Source organism: Sinohyriopsis cumingii, chromosome 16 (assembly GCF_028554795.1).
Source record: "Sinohyriopsis cumingii isolate HCF-2022 chromosome 16, ASM2855479v2, whole genome shotgun sequence".
NCBI classification, from domain to species: Eukaryota; Metazoa; Mollusca; class Bivalvia; order Unionida; family Unionidae; genus Sinohyriopsis; species Sinohyriopsis cumingii.
The window spans coordinates 11,417,472-11,439,188 of record NC_142976.1 but is presented as its reverse complement, the minus strand read 5'-3'; the positions used below and the strand labels follow the sequence as shown (position 1 = coordinate 11,439,188).

The window sequence follows — 21,717 nt, the reverse complement described above, 5'->3', positions numbered from 1 at the left end:
ACTTGGAGTTTTGTTAACTTTATTTGAACTTTGTGACACAAATATATTACAAACTTTGAGACACAAATATATTACAAATGGTTTTCTAGATCTTTCCACTGTAAAGCCTCATGTCAAATTTGACTACAGTGCTTGAAGTTCAAGACAAGTTGCTGATGGAGCAGAAATTAAATTAAATGGCTAAGCTAAGCTTTGGCCATAGCTATGCAAACTGGCCATAGCTATGCGAATTCTGCTGAAAATAGGAAAATCAGATACGACTTATGGCAAGTTGTCTCCATGTAAAACTGCAACAAACTAAATTTCACTCCATGAAGTACTTGTAAACTTATTGAGTGAAAAATAAAGGGAAAACAGGGGGCCAGAACAGTAAAAATGTAAACTGATCTTGTTAACATAAAGCCTCAATCTGAAACGTCCTTAAAAAATTACTTAGTGGAAAAATAAAGTGTGAGGGATGTAACATTATGGGATGGGATGATATGCGATGAGACAGACATAGGTAACACTATAAGATTCCTCTACAAAAATGGAAGGTAAATAAAAAAACAAACACATACTTGGCAGCTGCCAAAGCTTTGTCCCTCTCTGATGTCAACTTTTTATCTTTGGCTTCCCAGTTGTCTTTCATGTCTCTGACCTGTAGCTCCAACTGACCAATCAAGTTTGACTTCTCCTTCCACTTGTTGTTCAGGATCCTATCACAAAGAACATGGTAGTTAAACATTAGGAATTTAAATGATGATAGACTGGTAATTAAAAATTAGGAATTTAAATGATGATAGACTGGTAATTAAAAATTAGGAATTTAAATGATGAAGGACTGGTGGTTAAACATTAGGGATTTAAATGATGATGGACTGGTAATTAAAAATTAGGAATTTAAATGATGATAGACTGGTAATTAAAAATTAGGAATTTAAATGATGATGGACTGGTAATTAAAAATTAAGAATTTAAATGATGATAGACTGGTAATTAAAAATTAAGAATTTAAATGATAGACTGGTAATTAAAAATTAGGAATTTAAATGATGATAGACTGGTAATTAAAAATTAGGAATTTAAATGATGATAGACTGGTAATTAAAAATTAAGAATTTAAATGATGATAGACTGGTAATTAAAGATTAGGAATTTAAATGATGACGGACTGGTAATTAAAAATTAAGAATTTAAATGATAGACTGGTAATTAAAAATTAGGAATTTAAATGATGATAGACTGGTAATTATAAATTAAGAATTTAAATGATGATAGACTGGTAATTAAAGATTAGGAATTTAAATGATGATGGACTGGTAATTAAAAATTAAGAATTTAAATGATGGACTGGTAATTAAAAATTAGGAATTCAAATGATGATAGACTGGTGATTAAAAATTAAGAATTTAAATGATGATGGACTGGTAATTAAAAATTAGGAATTTAAATGATGATGGACTGGTAATTAAAAATTAAGAATTTAAATGATGATGGACTGGTAATTAAAAATGAATGGTGGATCAGAAATTATAGTATGCTATATCACTTCCACATTCACTGTAGAGCATAAAGCTGACAGCTGATGACTGAAAAGTTTGGAAAACCTGTTACAAATTAGCTATTTAATAGTCTGATTACCATAACGACATAAAATGGCAACGATATGTAATGAATTTCATGAATAGTTTTTTTTAAATATCTGTTTTAAGTATGATAGATTCTCTTGGCAAAAATAACTGAATGTGGCTCTTGTTATGATAGGTCATTATTACATTCCATAAAATGATAGGTCATTATTACATTCCATAAAATGATAGGTCATTATTATATTCCATAAAATGATAGGTCATTATTACATTCCATAAAATGATAGGTCATTATTACATTCCATAAAATGATAGGTCATTATTACATTCCATAAAATGATAGGTCATTATTACATTCCAGAAAATTATAGGTCATTATTATATTCCATAAAATGATAGGTCATTATTACATTTCATAAAATGATAGGTCATTATTACATCCCATAAAATGAAAACATTTGGTAGGAAAACTGGAGAGATGTCCCTGTGTATGGTCATTATGCCTTATACTGCAGCAGTAAACAGAAGCCTAAATTTAAACTGGACCTTTTGTGGAAAAAAAAGAATACTCTGTCTAATAATTAGCATAAATAGTTATTTAAAGAAATTTTACTCCAAAATGTTTTGCAGTTTTTTTCCCCCAGTTCAACATGATGAAAAATCATGAAATTAAATTTGTGTTCATAGTAAAGAAACTGAAAATTGAGTTTAATGAGGGTCACATTTAGCCATATGCTAGGTTTTCCTCTTCTATAAACACATTTAACCATATGCTAGGTTTTCCTCTTCTATAAACACATTTAGCCATATGCTAGGTTTTCCTCTTCTATAAACACAGTTAAAGAAATGAACATTAATCACCTCAGAAGCATAGTCCATGGCACAAAGGCAGGCAGGCCTTGTACGAACACATGCTGATGCTTTTACATTAATTTCTGTTATAATAAGAGGCTATTTACTGCTGTTGCCAATAGAATGAAACAGTTTTAACAATAATAATAATAATAATAATAATAATGACTTTATTTAATTTTATTTATTTGGTCAAATGACCAATCTTCAATGAGGCCTTCTACTGTTACATTTGTATGTTTATATATATATATATATATATATATATATATATATATATATATATATATATACACAAAAATGGCCCCATCGTATGCTAATATTTTTATGGGTAAACTGGAGGGTCAACTTTTAGCATCAGTTGAAGTTACACCATATCAGTGGGTACGCTTTATTGATGATATAAAAATGAAGTGGCAACATGGAAGAGTAAGTTTGGATGATTTCATATCAAAGGCAAACAACTTCCATCCCTCGATAAAATTCACGGTAGAAGTCTCCAACTCAAACTATGTCTTCCTGGACACAACTACTAGACTGGTAGAAAACAAACTCCATACAGACATCTACTTGAAACTAACCGACAAACACCAGCATCTCCTTCCAACCAGCTGTCATCCAAAACAGTGCATAAGGAACATCCCATATAGCCAGGCACAGAGGATATGCAGAATTTGCTCCGAAGATGAAACATTCCTAAAAAGGTCTGAAGAGCTATCTAAACATTTAATTTACTGAGGCTACGACAAAGACCTGATTGTGGAGGCAGCCAAAAGGGCTAAAGAAATAAACCACATTTACCTACTAAAATGTGGAAAGAAGGAAAAGGCTGATAGTATTCCAAAATTTATCCTCACCTACCATCCAGACAAACCCAAAGTAGGTAAAATCATCGGGAAACACTGGTCCATCAAGGAATCATCAGGCACACTAAAGATAATCCTCCCGAACAAGCCTGTAGTAGCCTATCAGAGACCAAAAAAACTCAGTGACATCATAGTCAGGACAAAGCTAATGCCAATCACTAATCAAGACCACCCTAGTCAATTTGGCCCCTGTGGCGATAAAAGGTGCAAAACCTGTCAACATATGATAGAGACCAGGGCATTTTCTAGCACTGCAACTAGAGAAAAGCTAAACGTACATGATCCAAACAAAACGTGCAAAACATAGAATGTACTTTATCTCATCATATGTAAGATCTGTTGCCTTCAGTATGTCGGAGAAACTGAAAATCTACACAAAAGGATCAACCTTCATAGATCTGACTGGATGACAAAGAAGCTTCTTCTCCCCTGGCTACACTTTCAGTGATATAACACTTATTGCATATACTCACAACCCGAAATGGAGTTCTGAAACCGGGAAAGAAAAAGAATCGTACTGGATACGCAGCCTTAGAACACTGAAACCATGCGGTTTAAACCAAGAAGACAAGAAAAAAGACAACCATGCACAAATAAAATTTTCTTTTGCAGCCTACACATTTTCTTTTAAATAATTCTCTAAATTTGCTTAGTAGTCTATAACTACTACTATAACAATTAAATATCCAGGATATAATTTGTGCTTACATAAATTTACATAAAATAACAGATGTCATTATGGCTTCTCAATTTCTAGGTCAATAAAAATATTTTCCAGCATACTCAACAAGTTGAAATAAGCTGGATGAAACATAATAAATTTAAAGGTTTAATTCCTGTAGAGACAGCCATATAAAGTGTATTGGAGTTACATTTGCCAGTTTTAGACTGTTTGGATGAATACCTGTGGAAATACTTAGATTGAAGATATACACAAGTGATGGTACATTCACTTGAGATGAGAGTTTTAGGAATTCAGCACTTATATTATCTATTTATTTAAAATGAATTCAAGACATATTTTAGATATTTTGAAACACTCTTCTTTGAGGAAATATACTCATTTAATTTGTCTCTTATGAGATCCACAAGTTTTTCAATTATATTCACAAAGTAATCATTGAGTGCATTTGCAATTTCTAGAGGTTTTTGCTGAATAATACTATTTTAATATAAATGGTTTTGACTGTCAAATCATTGAAGGTTTTCCAGAGTATTCTAGGATTGTTTTTCGTAATACTATCTGATACTTCAGTGAAATAGTTTTCCTTGCCTTTTGAATCACTCACTTGACTCTGCCCATAATCTGTAATTGTTGGTATCTTGTAATTTATGAAATCCATCCCTTGTCTCGATATCATTGAGTATATCACCTATAGTCAAATCGGGTTGATTTTGTTGCTTGACTCTCTCTCTTGAAATTAATAGGAGTGTTCAGGGTGTCAGTAAACATACCTATCCAGATGTCAAGCATGTCTGATGGGTCATCAAAAGATTCAATTACTGTCCAAGGGATGTCTTTCAGTTCTCTAAGGAATATTAGTGAATTGAATCTTCATTATTCAGTACTTGATATGTCTGCGATAACAAGGTTCACTTTTTGGACCTAATTTTCTTGTACAGCATATAGGATATTGATCACTTATGGAATACTGGGGAACTAACTTCTAGAATATTGTCAGCATTGTTAGTATAAATATGATTAATTAGTATTTATTAGTATAGATGTGATCAATTAGTGTTTCAGACATCTCTGTTATCCTGGTCAGTACATGAACTAGCTGTTGACAATTCAGGGAATTCAAGGATTTAATCCAGCTTTGTTTGGTGTCATATAGCAAATTGTAATTGAAGCAGACTTATACAAAGTTTCAAGCTTATTTTGAAATATAGTATGCCAAGAATTTTCAGTATTTGGTGGTCTGTAGAGAGAGCCTAAAACAAATGGTTTTGGATATTTCGTCCCATTTCTAACCAAATTATTTCTATACCATCTTCCTCAAGATCACATCATTGTTTGTAAGGAATGTTATCTGTAACTCATTAACCCCTGGAGGATTTTCTCATTTTCGCCTGCAATGCAAGTAGGAAACACATGTTGTGGGCTATTTCTGAATACATCCTAATACATCAACTTCCAGGTGATTTTCCAAAACCTAATGCCTAGTTGTGTTATAAACATCATTTTTCACTGGCTATTTTGCTCGTGCATTAGCAGAAGGGTAAAAGTTGGAATTCTTTTTTTCTTCTTTTTATTTGCTTAACGGACCCGTCATTTTCATATCGAGACCACTCATTATTCCAAATGCCCATCTTATCCTACTTTTTGCAAAGGTTCATCTGTCTGTTTGCAGTTCATACTGGTCTGTCCTACACCTGAGGTCAAAATGTCTAAAATCCAGACACAAAATCGAATTCCAACCATGACCAAATTTTGGGTGGAAAAAAATTGGGTCCAAAAAATGAGGTTTTTCCCTCTGTATTTTGTAGTGCAACTAGAACTTCCACATTATTTGGTATCATTGTAGAGCTACATCTGTCTACCTTTCTATAATACCACCCACTTTAGTGTATCGTACACGACCTTGATGCTACAGAGTTTGGCAGTAGGCTACTACCTCCAGCCACGTAAACTTGGCGCCAGGGGGTTAATGAGTTAATGTAAACAGTAAGTCCACAATCCTTTTCAGAAAGTTTGTCTTTTCTTTGAAAACTGTCATTTAGAATTTTAAGTTCATTGTCATGAAAAAGTTAAAATAAGAAGGTTTCACTGAATGCAAAAGTATAAATTTCTGAATTATTTCCTGAAAACAGTAATTTGATTTCATCTAATTTTTTGTAAAAGATAATCAAATTCCAAACTTTAAGACCATGCTGAAGCCACTGATTTTGAGAAAATTTTAGGTTTTTATGGTCTTAAGATGAATGGCATGAAATTTCTGAATCTATATATCAACCATGATATTCCTCTAATTTCTCTTCTAAATAGTGTCCTAAATCACAAATATTAGCACATTCAGCAGTTACCACAATAGCAGTTGACACATTATGGTTAGTTTGATTGATGGAGGCGCTGAATGGGATTGGTAATTCCATGGGCATCATCACTCAGTGGGGTATCTGAAGTTTGTTTCCTGTCAAGGAGAGCAGATCTTTTAGCTTGTTTTCTAGTTTCTGGAAAATTGTGTTTGATTTTAAACTTATGGTCCCATTTTCACTGTCCTAATCCTAATAACTGCATATCTGAGTGAAGCATTTCACAGTGTTTTACCTGCTGTCCATATTGTAGGCAGTCAGGACACTGAATTTTGCTGGTACATATGTCCTCAAGTTTGCACATTATACCCTCATTCAAAACAGTAGAAACCTTTTTTTGATTTCAGATAATGGTTAGAACAGTTAGAATGGTTCCAATTATATCTGTGATCATGGTTTCTATGCAATTTTAGGAGTCATAGTTGTCCTTTGGCATTGTTAAAATCTCATTTACGGCATTGAGAAAGTGGGATAAACCTGTCTTCAAAATTCGAATAGGTTCTGTCTTTTGTCATTAGGTGCTCCAAAACTAACTGAGACCTTGTCACAAATGCATGTTCTATCATTCTGTAATTCCATGGATGTTAGATCAGCCTATTCATTCATGTCTGTGTCAATTCTTGGGCATAGAAAGACTGAGCAGTTAGAATTATCCAATTCTTGGGCATAGAAAGACTGAGCAGTTAGAATTATCCAATTCTTGGGCATAGAAAGACTGAGCAGTTAGAATTATCCAATTCTTGGACATAGAAAGACTGAGCAGTTAGAATTATCCAATTCTTGGGCATAGAAAGACTGAGCAGTTAGAATTATCCAATTCTTGGGCATAGAAAGACTGAGCAGTTAGAATTATCCAATTCTTGGCCATTGAAAGACTGAGCAGTTACAATTATCCAATTCTTGGGCATTGAAAGACTGAGCAGTTACAATTATCCAATTCTTGGGCATTGAAAGACTGAGCAGTTACAATTATCCAATTCTTGGGCATTGAAAGACTGAGCAGTCACAATTATCCAATTCTTGGGCATAGAAAGACTGAGCAGTTAGAATTATCCAATTCTTGGGCACTGAAAGACTGAGCAGTTACAATTATCCAATTCTTGGGCATAGAAAGACTGAGCATTTGATTTATCCAACTCTTGGGCACAGAAAGACTGAGCAGTTACAATTATCCAACTCTTGGGCATTGAAAGACTGAGCAGCTACAATTATCCAATTCTTGGGCATAGAAAGAATGAGCAGTTACAATTATCCAATTCTTGGGCATAGAAAGAATGAGCAGTTAGAATTATCCAACTGCATGTTGTTTAGGTTGTTTTAAAAATTGGTTTCAATCTGCACAATATGAACATTTTTACTTACACCATTGCCACCAAAACTGATGATGATGATGGTGTCATATTGATATTGTTGTTGTTGTTGTAGTGTCTAACACCATTTTTCAGCACAGGATAGGCTATACATGGTGGTCAGTATAACTGGTGGAGGAAGACACCCTGGAAAACCCCAGGTAGAATCATCGACGCATGAGAACCTACTGGCATGGTGTCATATTGAGAAAGGTCACTTATTCCCATGGCATCAAATATATAACCAGTTTTTGTCCCAGGGAAATGCTTAACTGGGTTTCAGACCAATTTCATTAACATATTTAATAATGGAGTCTCCAATAATGAGTTAATGCAGAGATTTTTCTCCAAGGCATAAAACTGTTTCAATCCATTATTTAGAGAAAAACACACACATGCACATGCATGTGCACACACACACACACACACACACACACACACATCTATATATAGTTGTGTTCTTCACTTCTTGGAGTTCTCTCAAACTGAAAGACTATGCTTCTATATTAGTCTCTCTCCCCCTCTCTCTCTCAAAAGAAAACAATTAAAGGATGTTAATAGTTTCATATCTTTGAAATATTTAAATTTTAATGGTTTTATATCTCAGAAATATTTAAACTTTATTATGTAAATGTGTAAAAGTATATTTTGTATATACATGTATGAAATGTCATCATTTATTTATACATTGCAGGTTGTGTCATCTGAGACTTAAAACCAGTTTATCTGATGGCCAAGATAGATTCAAGGCTGACATCACTAATATATTCAGCATATTTGAATAATTTTATAGATGAAGACAGCATAAACAATTAAACAATTAGATTCTTATTTTGCAAATCAGAAGGATGCCAAGCAAAAGACATCACTATGATAAGTGTCAATTTAAACAGATATGTAAATTTATAAGTTCTAATACAGTTGTTCATGATTTGTTTAGACCTGACAGCCCATGACATGAGATTTGTTTAGACCTGACAGCCCATGACATGAGATTTGTTTAGACCTGACAGCCCATGACATGAGTGCCTACAATGGCATGTCAGGCTTGTTACACACAGTACAAGCTGTAATTTTGTATTGTAACCTACAAAAAATGATAATTAAATTTGGGGACAAATATGACCTGGCATGCAGGACACTACAACTGAGTGGAAGTTTTAAAAGGTTGCCTATGTCTAGCTTAGTGTATTGCTAGGAAAACCTTTCTAAAGAAAAAGTAAACTTTGAACAGTTATTACTCCTAACAAACTACACTGACCCAGAACTGCTAGCACATTATGCAATGACAGATCTGGGTCTGTGCAGTTTGCAGATGGACTCATCTTATAAGCAAATATATATATGGTATATGAAAACTGTATCTCATATTTTTAAGTCCAACCTTTTTTCTTCCCTCTTAAATTTAGATAATTTCCACTTTGTTTCAAACAGAGAGGCAAATCTCCCCTTGAAATATTTAGTTCTAAAATAGGCCCATAAACCTTATTGCACAATACAATGTGTCACACCTTGAATACGGGTTTAGATGCCACACCTGGGATAGGGTTTGGATGGGGGTGGGGTGAGGCAGGGTAGGGTGGGGTGTGGTGGGGTAGGGTGGGGCAGGCTGAGTGAAGTCTGTTAAATCAGGATAATGAGCAAATAATCTTAGTTTTGAAATTAGTAAGAGTGACATGTTGATACTTTTTGACAATGAAATGTATCACAATGTAATTGTTTACAATGTTACAATATGTACGCTATCCATCATACTGTAAGACACATTACACACAGATGCTAGGTAAAGAACCTGTAAATAAAAAGGAAGTAAATTATGATTCAAAATTGGAAATAATAATCATATTACACCCTTCAGCTGAAATTAGACGAGCAAATTTTATGTGTAGTTTCTTTTGACACAATCTTACAGTTATTTTTGTTATAAAAATGTTAATTTTCTTATCGGCTTATGCCTATGCAATATTGAGAGCTGGCAGTATTTAGACATTGCAGGATTCTACAAGCTTAAATCTGGGGATTGGGAATAACTTTTAAAGTGTTATCTTGAAATGAAAAAAAGTTCAACAATATTTCATTTTTGCTTAAACACTTCCAATTTCAACCCAGGTTCATGGGGTCTTTCACCGAGGGTTTATAATAAAATAGATATCTATCATAAAGATAATGGAACTTAAGAAAATCCTGCATGTTTTTGACTAACTTTAATATACTCAAAGTGACAGAACACCAAAATTTAATGGCTTCGGGACTGAGCTTTGTGCTTCAAAAGGTGGGATAGACTTCATTCTGTTTTTGGAAAGGATAATATCACAGCTTCATTACTATTATTACTGCAACAGCTGTAATTAGATGATGTGGAAGACGGCTCGATTTGACCTTCCCACGGGGAAAACATTTATCATTTCTTTTTAAATGTAAAGGGTTTTCAATAGAAAAAAATTGGTATTCTCAAAATTCTTTATTTCAAAACTCAGAGGTAATTAATTTTGATTTTTCTTTGGTTCTCTCGATTTTTTTTAATAGACAGCATGGATTTGGAAATTAGTAAGAACTAGGAAAAGGTACTGATTGTTGTATTGTGCTGAGATTGATGTTAAATAAAATTTCTTGTATCTGGCATCCCTCTCATTGTTTTGGACTTTACCTTTCACCCCTCTCAATGTTTAGGACTTTACCTCTCAATGTTTTGGACTTTACCTTGCATCCCTCTCAATGTTTTGGACTTTACCTTGGGCAAGTGGATTTGTAAATCCCTGGCTAATCTGTTACTGAGATTTTAAAAAATGTGATTAAAAAAAGCCTATAACCAAATCTTTACATACATACACCCTCACATCAAGACTCGAAAGAACAACTGAAATGCTTGATGCATACAAATTCAAGTCTACATCGTAACCCTTAACCCTGAGTCATGATGTAATGGACAGAAGGCCATTTGACTCTTATGAAGAAGCAGTCGACAACTACCTTTCCTCCATCTTCCCCGATACATGATACATAGATAGGAATCTTAAAATGCATACAGTGTGTGATGACTCTGGTTGTGTAAATTCCAATTATGAAATGAACTGATTTAAAATCCCAGTGGCATGAGTTGTACTGAGAGAAGCAAAAAATGGACCCTGGGTAAACTCCCAGTGGCAAGAATTGTGCTGAGAGAAGCAAAAATGTGATGATTCAGATATAATGATTGAACTGAGTAAGGGATTACAAAAATGTATACATGATAACAGTTTAACTAAAATGTGATCCAGTTGTAATTTTTGACCCCATGATTCCGCCCAGCTGTAACGATAAAAAGGGAACATGTGATGATGTTATCATTAAAATATGAAATGAACATGGCAGTGGGTTATGGAAGCAAGTGACGAAAATAACTTTGATTGAATCTGTCCACATTACTTCCCCTCATCCCCTACTCTCAAGCACCATCCATGAACAAGATGCATCCACAACAGTGATCATATGCACAAGTTCAGTGCTTGCTGATGCATATTCCAAATATAAAGTCCTGGGCAGGAGTGGTACTTAGATGGGTGAATGTTTGATGATGTTATGTTCCAAATGAAGAAAAAGAACTTAAAATACTTTAACAAATATATGTTCCCAGTTTAATTCTTTACTCCATGGCCCCAAACACAGGCAGGGCCCAGAAACAACAGGAGTTGAACCAAGGGAGTATGTCATGATGTTGTATTGCAAAAATATGATGCCATAACTGAGAGACAAGTACTGTACTGGATAAAAAAGGAAGAAAAAAATCTTTAACCAAAGTTTTGTACTGGCATGACAACACACAAGCATACAACCCAAACATTGTGCTTGATGTCAAAGTTTAAAGTCAAACTGGGGCCATAATTAAATAAAATTGGTCTTGGAGGTATAGAAAAGTGTCTACAGATGGAGGTATAGAAAAGTGTCTACTGATGGCATAGAAAAGTGTCTACAGATGGAAGATAAAACTGGCCTTGGAGGTATAGAAAATTGTGTACTGATGGAAGATAAAACTGACCTTGGAGGTATAGAAAAGTGTCTACTGATGGAGGTATAGAAAAATGTCTACTGATGGAGGATTAAACTGGCCTTGGAGGTATAGAAAATTGTCAACTGATGGAGGTATAGAAAAGTGTCAACGATGGAAGATAAAACTGGCCTTGGAGGTATAGAAAATTGTCAACTGATGGAGGTATAGAAAAGTGTCAACTGAGGGAGGTATAGAAAAGTGTCTACTGATGGAGGTATAAAAAAGTGTCTACTGATGGAGGTATAGAAAAGTGTCTACAGATGGAAGATAAAACTGGCCTTGGAGGTATAGAAAAGTGTCTAATGATGGAGGATAAAACTGGCCTTGGAGGTATAGAAAAGTGTCTAATGATGGAGGATAAAACTGGCCTTAGAGGTATAGAAAATTGTCAACTGATGGAGGTATAGAAAAGTGTCAACTGAGGGAGGTATAGAAAAGTGTCTACTGATGGAGATATAAAAAAGTGTCTACTGATGGAGGTATAGAAAAGTGTCTACAGATGGAAGATAAAACTGGCCTTGGAGGTATAGATAAGTGTCAACGATGGAATATAAAATTGGTCTTGGAGGTATAGAAAATTGTCAAGTGATGGAGGTATAGAAATGTGTCAACTGAGGGAGGTATAGAAAAGTGTCTACTGATGGAGGTATAAAAAAGTGTCTACTGATGGAGGTATAGAAAAGTGTCTACAGATGGAAGATAAAACTGGCCTTGGAGGTATAGAAAAGTGTCTAATGATGGAGGATAAAACTGGCCTTGGAGGTGTAGAAAAGTGTCTAATGATGGAAGATAAAACTGGCCTTGGAGTATAGAAAATTGTCTACTGATGGAAGATAAAACTGGCCTTGGAGTATAGAAAAGTGTTTAATGATGGAGTATAAAACTGGTCTTGGAGGTACAGAAAAGTGTCAACTGATGGAGGTATAGAAAAGTGTCAACTGATGAAGATAAAACTGGCCTTGGAGGTATAGAAAATTGTCTAATGATGGAAGATAAAACTGGCCTTGGAGGTATAGAAAATTGTCTAATGATGGAGGATAAAACTGGTCTTGGAGGTATAGAAAATTGTCTACTGATGGAAGACAAAACTGGCCTTGGAGGTAAAGAAAAATGTCTACTGATGGAAGATAAAACTGGCCTTGGAGGTATAGAAATTGTCTAATGATGGAGGTATAGAAAAGTGTCAACTGATGAAGATAAAACTGGCCTTGGAGGTATAGAAAAGTGTCTACTGATGGAAGATAAAACTGGTCTTGGAGGTATAGAAAATTGTCTACTAATGGAAGATAAAACTGGTCTTGGAGGTATAGAAATTGTCTAATGATGGAGGTATAGAAAAGTGTCAACTGATGAAGATAAAACTGGCCTTGGAGGTATAGAAAAGTGTCTACTGATGGAAGATAAAACTGGCCTTGGAGGTATAGAAAAGTGTCTACAGATGGAAGATGTCTGAGTAAATTGCCAAAATTTCATGAAAATTGAATGTTAAGTACTGAATTTATAAAGACTGAATATGTCACAGCAAATGCTACAAAGGTATCCCACTTGACTATACACATTCACACCAATCCAGGGTGGGTGGGGGTGTGGGGCCTGGGTGGCTAAGTGGTTTAAAGTATTCACCTTTACAGATCACTTATATCTAAACTCTGTTAACATGTGTTCGAGTCTTGGGCTTGCCTAACGTAGGTACATGAGAAAGTTTGACAGTAGTTTCTTGTGGGTTGGTGGTTCTTCATGGGGTTTTCCAGGTTTTTCCTCCTCTATATACATTTGCCACCATGTATAGCCTTTCATGTGTTGAAAAATGGTGTTAAACCCACAACAACAATCTGGGTGATCAGTCAGTGGTTTATGCGAATGTTCATAATGCAATAGGCTAGTGACTAACATCAGCTTGCTTAGAAACAAGATAAACTGTAATTGCCTAATGTATTTTTTACCTCCTTTGAATTTTGTGATGGCAAAAACGAAAAAAGATTTATGACTACATGTATATAATTTTAAGTCATGTCTATTTTACATTCGGAGTGACTGCAATGTGAGGCTGTGCATATGTCTAACTGATATGCATGAATTTATATATATATATATATATATGTGTGTGTGTGTGTGTGTGTGTGTGTGTGTGTGTGTGTGTGTGTATGTGTGTGTGTGTGTGTGTGTGTGTGTGCAAATCTACAGACAGACAGACATACGTATGTGCCTTTCTTGACTCTTCTAATTCCTTCTCAAGTTCAGCCACATGCTGTTTCAGCTCTTGTTTCCTTTCCCTCAATCTTTCAAGGTTTTCCTATTATTAAAAGACAAAAACCCTGTAAATTTGAAGTCTTATTCACAATATCCCATTGACCCTGACCAAAATCTCTTGGCCCATTGAATTTCAGATACTTTTATCAAATATCTTCATTGCACATGAAGCTGAATACAAGGTATAGTCGGTTTAATTCAATCTACAATGTAATATCAGCATTCATACAAATGTATCTTGTAAATGGACATATTCAAAAGAAATTATTTATCTACTAAATCTGCAAAATTTCATGACGTATATATCATTTGACAGTATTTTCAGTAACACTTGGAAAATGGAATAAAAATCATTAAAATCATTATATATATATGACATTTTATAAGTGAGAAAATATGGCAGCATTTTCAATGGAAGACCATGCCGAACTGTGATACTTTATCGTGTTGTCACTCTAACACTCTCAATTCATGTTATATGACAGTGGTCTAACTACAGGCCCACAGGTCATTTTTGTGGCCGGTGCTCATAGAAAAAGTCATTTCCAGAATTATATATATATATGGCCCACAAACTTTAGGTTCTTGGTCCATGTGGCCCATGATGTTGAAGGTGTTATATGAGACATCATGCCATACTGTGGTACCTCATAGCGAGATGGCTCTGTGTTTATGATTAGAGACATCATGCCATACTGTGGTACCTCACAGTGAGATGGCTCTGTGTTAATGATTAGAGACATCATGCCTTACTGTGGTATCTCACAGTGAGATGGCTCTGTGTTTATGATTAGAGACATCATGCCTTACTGTGGTACATCATAGTGAGATGGCTCTGTGTTTATGATTAGAGACATCATGCTTTACTGTGGTATCTCACAGTGAGATGGCTCTGTGTTTATGATTAGAGACATCATGCCTTACTGTGGTACCTCATAGTGAGATGGCTCTGTGTTTATGATTAGAGACATCATGCCATACTGTGGTACCTCACAGTGAGATGGCTCTGTGTTTATGATTAGAGACATCATGCCATACTGTGGTACCTCACAGTGAGATGGCTCTGTGTTTATGATTAGAGACATCATGCCATACTGTGGTACCTCACAGTGAGATGGCTCTGTGTTTATGATTAGAGACATCATGCCATACTGTGGTACCTCACAGTGAGATGGCTGTGTGTATATGATTAGAGACATCATGCCATACTGTGGTACCTCATAGCGAGATGGCTCTGTGTTTATGATTAGAGACATCATGCCATACTGTGGTACCTCATAGCGAGATGGCTCTGTGTATATGATTAGAGACATCATGCCATACTGTGGTACCTCACAGTGAGATGGCTCTGTGTTTATGATTAGAGACATCATGCCATACTGTGGTACCTCACAGTGAGATGGCTCTGTGTTAATGATTAGAGACATCATGCCATACTGTGGTACCTCACAGTGAGATGGCTCTGTGTTTATGATTAGAGACATCATGCCATACTGTGGTACCTCACAGTGAGATGGCTCTGTGTTTATGATTTGAGACATCATGCCTTACTGTGGTACCTCACAGTGAGATGGCTCTGTGTTTATGATTAGAGACATCATGCCATACTGTAGTACCTCACAGTGAAATGGCTCTGTGTTTATGATTAGAGACATCATGCCATACTGTGGTACCTCACAGTGAGATGGCTGTGTGTATCTGATTAGAGACATCAAGCCATACTGTGGTACCTCACAGTGAGATGGCTCTGTGTTAATGATTAGAGACATCATGCCATACTGTGGTACCTCACAGTGAGATGGCTCTGTGTTTATGATTAGAGACATCATGCCATACTGTGGTACCTCACAGTGAGATGGCTCTGTGTTTATGATTAGAGACATCATGCCATACTGTGGTACCTCACAGTGAGATGGCTCTGTGTTTATTAGAGACATCATGCCTTACTGTGGTACCTCACAGTGAGATAGCTCTGTGTTTAGGATTAGAGACATCATGCCATACTATGGTACCTCACAGTGAGATAGCTCTGTGTTTATGATTAGAGACATCATGCCATACTGTGGTACCTCATAGCGAGATGGCTCTGTGTTTATGATTAGAGACATCATGCCATACTGTGGTACCTCACAGTGAGATGGCTCTGTGTTTATGATTAGAGACATCATGCCATACTGTGGTACCTCACAGTGAGATGGCTCTGTGTTTATGATTAGAGACATCATGTCATACTGTGGTACCTCACAGTGAGATGGCTCTGTGTTTATGATTAGAGACATCATGCCATACTGTGGTACCTCGCAGTGAGATGGCTCTGTGTTTATGATTAGAGACATCATGCCATACTGTGGTACCTCATATTGAGATGGCTCTGTGTTTATGATTAGAGACATCATGCCATACTGTGGTACCTCACAGTGAGATGGCTCTGTGTTTATGATTAGAGACATCATGCCATACTGTGGTACCTCACAGTGAGATGGCTCTGTGTTTATGATTAGAGACATCATGCCATACTGTGGTACCTCATATTGAGATGGCGTTGTGTTTATGATTAGAGACATCATGCCATACTGTGGTACCTCATAGTGAGATGGCTCTGTGTTTATGATTAGTTTATAGTTACATTAAAATATTATCCATAGGACTAACATGATAATAAATTCAACCACAGACCAAGCATAAAATGCATCCAAACAGTTTATATAATTATTGTGAGACAGGAGAGATAAATTTACTTTCATGTTTTTTTTACTACACAGTTTATACACTAATCTTCACATAAATCTTTTAAATATAAAAATTCAAGCTGATAATTTCTGGTTGAAACTAAAGGCATTCATAATAATTTTATTTTCTGCTATTTTTGGCAAGTGAAACCTTAAAGTTAATAAATATTTTAATTGCTCGAATGACAATTAGTGGATGGGGCAGATCCAGGCTGATTTTTCAAAGTGTCATAAACAATTCTACAGTTTATGTGAACAGAACTAAACAAAATCATTTTTTGGCAAGTACACAACATAGATTGATAATTCCTCAATGAATCAAACTTATTTTGGTCTTTTTCTGCTGGATTTAACATAAAAAGATAGACATATTTAAATGGCCTACAATTTTATGTGGAAAACTCTTAAACCTTCATTTGTCAACCACTGATTTGACCGTACAACTTCTCCCCTCTAATTCTGCAAGCACCATCAATCCATCAAAATCATAATTAATTTTTTCCCAATGTTTATTAATAATGATTAACATACATATGAGGGCAAACAATGATTTTGTATGGAGTGGGTTTTTGAAGCAGGGGATACATATTAAGGCAAACAATGATTTTGTATGGAGTGGGTTTTTGAAGCAGGGGATACATATTAAGGCAAACTATGATTTTGTATGGAGTGTATTTTTGAAGCATTAATATACATAGTAAGGTGAAGGATGATTTTGTAGGGCATGGATATGGTCTACTGTTACATATAGGGGTGGAAGGTCTGTTGATTTCAGCCTGACACAATCCAAGATGTATTCTTTGCACTGATTTATACCTTATTATGTTATGGTACTAAGGCTGCTTAAAGAGCATACTATACAGCAGTGAGAGTATCAATATCAGTTTGGTGTCGAGTAGGACAGCACACCCAATTCCATCCAGTAGCCTCTTCCTTGAACGTAAACACTGCCATCAGATTGTGCACACACTGTACTCATTAAGAGGCAGCTTCCTAATGGAATACATTCACTTGTTTAATACAGATAAAGTATAAAGATAAAATACTTCCAGCCCACAATTTCACCATTATGTGATTAAAACTTACGTCTCGACTGAAGACATTTGATTGGTCAATTGTAAGTAAGAATTAATTTTTCCCAATTAGATTGCCACCCCTATGAAAACAAATTCATGACTTCATGAATGATCATGAACTGTTCATGAACGTTCTTGAAATGTTCCTCATCAGTTCTTTATTTGAGTTCATGAACAAATATTCATGAAAGTTCCTCAACTAAGTTCATGAACACTTCAAGAAATTCAATGAATCATGTACTTAAAGTTCATGAACACACTGAAAACTTTTATGAACTATTATAATGTCTTTGAAGTTCCTTAGATGTCAGGAACTTGGTTCATGAAAAATTCAAGTACTTTGATGCACCACCAAGATATTTCTAAAAAATGTATATTAAATATCTATATCATTATATTCATAAAATGTTCATGAAAATTCATCATACAAACTTCTCACAATATTAGTGAAATATAAGTAAAGGTGAATATTTTTCTTTTTTTAAATGATATGATACTGTATAAATGTTCATAGAGATCTTTTATTCAATACTTGTGTACTTAACCTCAGTAGTTCTGGATTAATATGGGAAAATATTTTCTGGCCAGCATGAACAAAATGTACTTGCTTTAAAAACGCTTTCAATGACTTTGTTCTAAAGATTTTGTCCATTACTGTCATAAACTGCATATTCTATTGACTTAGTCACTGGTTGCCAATTTGCCGTAAAAACCGAAATACGTAAACAATGATTATCCTGATTGGATGATTGTGAAAGAAGACGTGATATGATTGGTTAATATACACATGAGATTTCAACAGCTGAGCATCCTTTTCCCCAGAAACGAAAGAGCATGCAAATGGTTAAGTAAAAACCTCGAACAAAAACCGTGGACTCCCGTGGAATGGACCGATGAGAATATTTTCATTATCATGTTTTTTAGTAAGTAGAAGTGCAGAGAAGTGATTAAGAAGAATATGAAAGAAATGATTTGGTGAGAGCAAAATTAGGTGGAAAAGCATACCCAACTAGGATCCTCAAAATTACAGTATCTTTTTCTTGGTCATTCGTGATTATTTAAGTGGAAGTTATATAGATATTTATTGGTTTTTATATGTCATCATACTAGTTTTAACCAAACTAATGACACCTGATTTTGTTCAGACCTAATTTAAACTTGCTCTTCAAATTTTTGAAAATCACTAAACGTTATTATACTCCCCCTTCGATCTCGATACCAGACGCAGTACTACATCTAAGATGTTCGATATCATTTTCTTTTCAATGACATCACTATTTCTATGATCTGATGTAATTTGGTAATTTAAAACAAAAAAAAAACTAAAATAGTTAATGTGTCAAATTGTACACAATACAGGTGCAAATAACGTGATGAAACCAGAAGCAGCTATACACAACATGTGGAGTCGGGGTGGATGCATTAGTGACATTAGGGCCTATACCACACAAATCTAATGTTTTATCAATAGAAAAGGGCAAATTTTTTTGAAAGCATGAAGTAACCATTATCTGTAGGTTAAGGATGAAAATTTGAAAACTGGAGGATCTTATGACCAAGATGGAAGAGACATTAAAGTGTGAGTGATGCAGCAATGTTAAAGATCCAAACAGTAATCGGATGGAACAGCTTAAGTTGCAGATGGAGACATTCATTAGTGACAATGGACAGGATTTGATTAAATTATAGGCCCTGAACATATTCACAAAAGAGTTATCTGACAGGTCAGTCTCCGGGAAAAAGATTGGTCAAGTCAGGAGAAACCCCAGTGGAAAGACAGCCCCTTGACGATGAATTATGCTTCAACAGTTGATTGCATACAACTGCCCCAATATCTCTTTAAAAAGTTTCGAAGAAAAATTACAAAACATACAAAAAGTGTTGCTAAGAATAAAAAAAAGAATACCTCTTGTCAGTTTACATGTTCTTGTTGCATATTAGAAATTTATCTAAAATGAAATACCTTTTTTAAGATAACATGTTTCATTTTATAATGTTTTAAACCCCCATATCTAAGGTTATTTTATGATTCAGGATGAAATAGGTATTTGTGAGTTTGTCAGATAATCAAATTTCTTCTGTAGGAACTGTTCATGAAGTCATGAATTATTATTGAGAAACTTTGTTCATCATAGTTCATTAACTGTTCAAGACCAGTTTGTGAAGTGTTGGTTGATGAACAGTTGATGAATTCATAATTTCATGAACTGACCATTTTCAGTTCAACCACATTCATGAATAGTACATGAACCTTTTGATTAACTTTCATGATTGGTTCATGAACCGTTCAAGAACAGTTTATGCCAGTTCATGAATTATTCATGATCATTTCATAGGGGTGGACAATAAACTGAAGTTAAGTCCAGACTTAAGTTTTGCTGGTGAAAGATAGACCAGGAGGCAAAATCAAACACTGACTGGATATGGGATGCAAATATTTCTGTTCATACTATTTACCTATCAAATTTAATTACCTATTTACCTTTCAAATTTAATTATTGCCTTAATGACCCATTTTATGAACATATTTCCTGCCCTAAAGGTGTTTTTCAAAGGGTTAGAAACAACATTTTAATACCACATGTAGAATTCCATTTTCAAACTTTTAAAATGATTATCTTCTGATTCATCAGTAAATATACAACTTTTGATTTTTCTTCATCAATTTAGGTAACAGCTCATTTTATTATATAGTTATATTTATTTTGCTGCTTCCACTTGCATAAAATCCTTTCATTTGAGCATTTTGGCCTCACCTGAGTTTCTTGATTGGCTCCTCTCTCCTCAGCTAGCTGGTCTTCAAGAGATTGCTGGATCTTCAGCGATTCCTGGCGTGTTTTCTTTATTTCCTCATCTCTTTCAACAAGACCCTAAAATTACGAATATATTGTGATGTTAATAGAGCACAACTATGTTCATCAAAACCTATTTGTGGAATAAAGTTGTGATGGACATTGTTAAATATGCAGGCCTGGACTTTCTTCATGAGGATCAAGCCAAAATAAAATAAAATATCTCTGATATTCTGCAGTCTATCAATGAAACTGCAGGTAAGGAAATCTATAACAGATTATATGATTTACACATATTTATGTCACATACTGTCCTGCTTTTATAACATGATTTACACTCTACACATATTTATGTCACATACTGTCCTGCTTTTATAACATGATTTACACTCTACTCATATTTATGTCACATACTGTCCTGCTTTTATAACATGATTTACACTCTACTCATATTTATGTCACATACTGTCCTGCTTTTATAACATGATTTACACTCTACTCATATTTATGTCACATACTGTCTGGCTTTTATAACATGATTTACACTCTACTCATATTTATGTCACATACTGTCTGGTTTTTATAACATGATTTACACTCTACTCATATTTATGTCACATACTGTCTAGCTTTTAAAACATGATTTACACTCTACTCATATTTATGTCACATACTGTCTGGCTTTTATAACATGATTTACACTCTACTCATATTTATGTCACATACTGTCTGGCTTTTATAACATGATTTACACTCTACTCATATTTATGTCACATACTGTCTGGCTTTTATAACATGATTTACACTCTACTCATATTTATGTCATATACTCTCCTGCTTTTATAACATGATTTACACTCTACTCATATTTATGTCACATACTGTCTGGCTTTTATAACATGATTTACACTCTACTCATATTTATGTCACATACTGTCTGGCTTTTATAACATGATTTACACTCTACTCATATTTATGTCACATGCTGTCCTGCTTTTATAACATGATTTACACTCTACTCATATTTATGTCACATACTGTCTGGCTTTTATAACATGATTTACACTCTACACATATTTATGTCACATACTGTCTGGCTTTTATAACATGATTTACACTCTACTCATATTTATGTCATATACTCTCCTGCTTTTATAACATGATTTACA

At 34.7% G+C, this 21,717-nt stretch overlaps 1 protein-coding gene across 1 annotated transcript in view; it reads right to left on the bottom strand.

Moving 5' to 3' along the window:
- Positions 1–21,717, bottom strand: part of LOC149779943 (leucine-rich repeat and coiled-coil domain-containing protein 1-like) — a 476,629-nt gene that overhangs the window by 55,938 nt on the left and 398,974 nt on the right. The window contains exons 23-25 of the mRNA XM_089936640.1: positions 20,513–20,626; positions 13,900–13,994; positions 561–698 (exon numbers count right to left, since the gene is read on the bottom strand). Coding sequence (XP_089792766.1) covers positions 561–698; positions 13,900–13,994; positions 20,513–20,626 — 347 coding nt within the window. The remainder of the gene's footprint in view (positions 1–560; positions 699–13,899; positions 13,995–20,512; positions 20,627–21,717) is intronic.